General features: G+C 34.2%; 1 protein-coding gene across 1 annotated transcript; it reads right to left on the bottom strand.

The window, feature by feature from the left end:
- Positions 1–238: 238 nt before the first annotated feature.
- LOC108578692 (chymotrypsin-2-like) lies at positions 239–1,984 on the bottom strand. Its single transcript, XM_017942070.1, has 7 exons — positions 1,933–1,984; positions 1,739–1,872; positions 1,537–1,631; positions 1,043–1,184; positions 681–794; positions 459–602; positions 239–382 (listed from the first exon to the last, which is right to left on the bottom strand). The coding sequence occupies exons 1-7, from the start codon at positions 1,982–1,984 to the stop codon at positions 239–241; spliced, it is 825 nt and encodes a 274-aa protein (XP_017797559.1).
- Positions 1,985–4,615: the final 2,631 nt, after the last annotated feature.

Genomic DNA, 4,615 nt, shown 5'->3' with positions numbered 1-4,615 from the left:
TGAGCAATATTAGACCTTCACCATTCTTATTAAATTTTCTTTCATATTCGTTTTAATCAATAATTTTTAATTTCTAAAATTAATATTTTAAAAATAGAAATGTTTCTTTAAAATTATTCATAATTGATTGAAACGAATATCAAAGAAACTTTTAATTAAAAACGACTCCAGGAAGGAAGTTGGAAATAAACAACACAAAGTATCTGTTATATACAAAAATACAAATTTATTATATACACTATGCAGCATGTTCTTTGATCCAATTAAGGTAGGAGCTAACTCGTGTATACACAGAAGGATATACTACGTTAGCACAATCCATTGACCAAGACACAATACCGTGAAGTTTTCCATTCACCGTTAAGGGACCTCCAGAATCACCCTAAAGAAGGGAAACACGCATATTCTTCTTATGAAAGATTAACCGTTGAATTAATACTACGCGCCTATGAACTCACGTTACAATGTCCCTTAACAATAGTCGAGTCGTGTGCACAAAGCTGTGTGTCATGGATAACGTTGTTGTACATTAGATTGCAGTAAGTTTGACTTGCTACTTGGATATCTACCCAATGTAGAAAATCTGTCTTCTCTCCTTCGTACTTTAAATGATGAAAATTGTAAATTGTTATTTGGAATTTGATTATAATTTTTTATTTAAAATTTAGAATAATTCGTACTGTCAGAGTTCCAAATCCAGAAACTATAGCTGGATCGTTAGTTTCAGCGATTTCTTCAGGCAAAGGCATAGGAACGAATGATTCGAGAAAAGATTTTTTAAACTGGTTCTTTACCTGTGTAAAATTTTTGTTTAGTTGTTTGTGGTAATAGTGAATAATTAAACGAAAATAATTTAGGATAATAGCGAATAATTAAATGAAAATAATTTTGGAATGTATTTGGTTTGTGTTTTATTTAAATAATAGACATATAGTTTATTTGGTAGAATAATGTTGAGTGGTTGAAAGTATTGCTGGAACACTATGTTCGGTTCACTGATATTTCGAATTGGAAGCATTCAGACGGCATTAAAATTACATACCTTGACTAGAGCAATGTCGTTTGCATACGTATCCGTGCTATTGTATTTTTCATGAACATAAATCTTCTCGACAGGATGTTTGGAAGCTGGCTTACGCAGATCGACCGTACCAGAAACAACGATTATAATTTCTAGAGGCAGACTGCAATCGATATCGCACTTTAATCGAAAATCGTTTGATTTTGCAAAAATTTTTAAATTTTTACTAAATTCTAATTTTTACTAAATATAAAATTACATTTTTACTAAAGTTAAAATTACTATTTTACTAAAGTTAAAATTACGTTTTTACCAAATTTAAAATTACATTTTTACTAAATTTAAAGTTGAATTTTTACTAAAGTTAAAATTACAATTTGACTAAATTAAAGTTTTTACTAAATTTCAAAGATTTACTAAATTGTTCAGCAGCAACAATCGAGTATGAATTGCAATGCATGGATCATCTGGAATTGGGTTAGAAGGACGAAATGAATTTATTCCACGATACTTACTCTTTCACACAGTGAGCAGCAGTTATAACGTAGTATTCGTTGAGAATTGTACCGCCACAGTAATGATACCGAAGCGGTTCTATCTGCAGCGAGACCTGTTTAGAATCGAGACATTTTTAGATTAACTTACGTTACGTTATGTAGAATAATTTAGCGAAATGTTTGCATAGGAAAAAAACGAAAAAGAACATTTCAAACGAACCTGATACGGAAATTCACCTGGTTTTGCTATTTTTCCGCCTACAATTCTTGGCGCAAGTCCAGCTGTGGTCATAGCAATAATGATAATTACCATAAATTTAGAAACTCTGTTATCTCGCATAACAACGTAACAATCTCACCAGAAAAATATTTATAGAACGTACGTATTAAATCAAATGAAATAATTACACTCACCATTGGCAAACGCGATTAAACATTGAACCAAAAATGCAACAACTATAATCATCTCGTTAAAACGATATTTTTAGGGTGTCTAACAATTTAACGATACAATTTCTTAACAAATTATTTCAAATTGCAAACACTTATATACCAGATCGATTTTTCACAGATTAGATAAATGTCCAAATGTGTTTCTCATTTCCTCCAGATTAGATACAATAGAAGCATTTCATAATTATTCTGCGAACAACAATTTATCGTCTTCCTAAAATTCGTTTTATTTTCACGTTTCGCTGAATCGTAATAGATAAAATCGACGAATTATAATTATTCTAAGAACGATAATAATTCGATCGTCCAAAATGTTGATCCAAGGAAATGATGTTATAAAGTATTTAATATTCATGCTAAAACCAGTTGCTTTCCACGTACTCTTCGATAACAGCGTGTTAAATGGAAATATATAAATGGACAAGTGCGACAAGTTTGTTTTATAATCACCAATTTCGAGAACTTTATTGATGGGCGTATTGCCAATTGACCGGACAGCTGCGATACATGGCACATTTCCGTGTAAAAATATCGTCCTATCAGATTGGCAATGTTCTATTTTTCTTTCTTTTTTTTTTTTTTGGTTTGCCTTCGTGTTAAATCACGTGTTTATGTATGAAACAGAAGGGACGAGAAGGTAGTAAAATAAGCTTGTCACGCGACGATCCTTTCCTCTTTCGAGGGAACCAAAGATACAACATACCTATCGTTGATTTTCAAGCTGTTATGGTTGGATTGCCTACAGCACAAATTCACAAAGTGGTTACCAAATGTAAATCGTATCGCTTGAAAAAATATCTTGACATGTCAGCTCAAGTCCGAAAAAGTCAGTAAAGTTGTTTTTGGTTTATTAATCCTTTTCCTGCGGCAGGTTTTGCGGCAAAATCTTTTATTTTGGGGTTTTAAAATTTTTGAAGAGTTAAAATTTTAAATGTTTTTAAATTTTTGAAAAATTTCAAAATTGAAGTTTGAAATTTATCCTTTTATTAAATTAAGATGAGAGTACGCTGAGGGCAAAAATTAAAGATTAAATTAAGGGCGTGTCAAATGTCGCCAAGAGCGCAGCGCGAGAATATATTCACAGCGCCTATAGGCGTGAAGGCCACAGAGCGAGAAAATATTCAAACCTCCTATAGGCGCGAAGGCCACCGCGCGAGAAAATATTCAAACCTCCTATAGGCGCGAAGGCCACCGCGCGAGAAAATATTCACAGCGCCTATAGGCGCGAAGGCCACCGCGCGAGAAAATATTCAAACCGCCTATAGGCGCCAACAACAGCGAATAAGTCTTGAACAGTGACAAAAAAGACATTATCGACCTATTGACTTTCCATTAGTAAAATCGTTCAATTTCGATCTGCCTATCGGTTCAACGCCTATACGCATAGCTTGAACAACCTCGAACGAAGTTCCTTTGCTAAACTCCGCGATAGTTAGGAAATTTGTTAAAGGAACTTTCTCAAATTTCCAGTATTTTGTTTCAACTCAAAGACCTGTAGATATTTTTCCACTATGTTCTTTTTTGTTACAAGAACTTAGTTTACGTTTCAGCGAAATTTCACGCACGAAATAATAGATCCTCGGAGATAACCGATAAAGTTATTTGTAACGCCGACGAAACACTTTCCCAAAGGAATAACAGAAGCGATGCACTTCTGAATGTTTGATCCAAACTCAGTTCAGACATGTCGCACTAACAACGAGTATTAGCGTGTTCTCAAATCCTTCGTGAAACTAACTACAACGCTCGCGAAGCGTCGAAACACTTTTACGGAAGGATACGGCTTACACGCGAAAGTTTAACTCGAACCTAACTCACGGCGGTGGTACACCCGAGTATTAGTATGTTCGTACACTTTTGACAGAGCTGACTGCAGAGTTTGCGATGCGTCAAAATATTTTTTCCCCGCAAAGACTAACTTACTTTCGAAAGCTTAATTCATACCTAACCGAGGTAGCCTGCGTTAAATGTCATTATACTTTCGAGCCTTGGTAATTAACAGGACTGGACTAACTGTGCGGAGTGTTAATTGTTTGGGTTCAGTTTAGTTCGAACAGTTCAGTTTTGTAAATCAATCATGTGAAATAATTGGAAATTTTTGCTGTTCTGGTTTGTAATTCGTTTTGCAAAATAATTTGTTACTGTTCAAAATTTTATTGCAAATTTGTGTTTCGTATGTAGAATTTTTTTAAATTTTCCCGCCGTATTTACGTTAAAGAGGTTAGCGAGTTTGTCAAATGTTAATTATCTGGAAGTGTTGTTTCAAGCCTACGATTTTGTTTGTTCGTCGCAATATTTGAAAGATAAATCGAGTGATTTATATGCTTTTTCTTTTCATTAAACTGATTCGAATCTGTGCAAAGTGTTATTAAGAAAATGGAGGTATTGAAGTAGTAGTTTCAGAGGATGTAGCTTGGGGTGTACTTTATGAGGCGAAAGTTTTTGCGCCGGAGCACGTTTCTTCGCCTTTTTCCTTCATTTTTTTTCCTTCGGGCCAGCAGTCGTTAAAAAATAAAGGAAGGAAATAAATTACTTACGCGAGTACGACACCCTCGCCTTCGTTTAATCGATTACGTGCTCCGTCGGAAAATTATTATATCACCGATTACGCCATTTGATTGTGAGAAGGAGGAGGAAAAAGGAC

Source organism: Habropoda laboriosa, unplaced genomic scaffold (assembly GCF_001263275.1).
Source record: "Habropoda laboriosa isolate 0110345459 unplaced genomic scaffold, ASM126327v1 scaffold28, whole genome shotgun sequence".
Taxonomy (NCBI): domain Eukaryota; kingdom Metazoa; phylum Arthropoda; class Insecta; order Hymenoptera; family Apidae; genus Habropoda; species Habropoda laboriosa.
Note: the sequence above shows the minus strand (reverse complement) of the source record. Positions and strands in the feature narration are given on the sequence as shown.

Coding starts and splice junctions, on each gene's coding strand:
- LOC108578692 (XM_017942070.1), bottom strand. CDS start 1,984: ATGATTATAGTTGTTGCATTTTTGGTTCAATGTTTAATCGCGTTTGCC. Junction 1,185..1,536: donor GCTGCTCACTGTGTGAAAGA/GTAAGTATCGTG, acceptor TATCGATTGCAG/TCTGCCTCTAGAAATTATAA. Junction 795..1,042: donor ACGACATTGCTCTAGTCAAG/GTATGTAATTTT, acceptor AATTTTACACAG/GTAAAGAACCAGTTTAAAAA.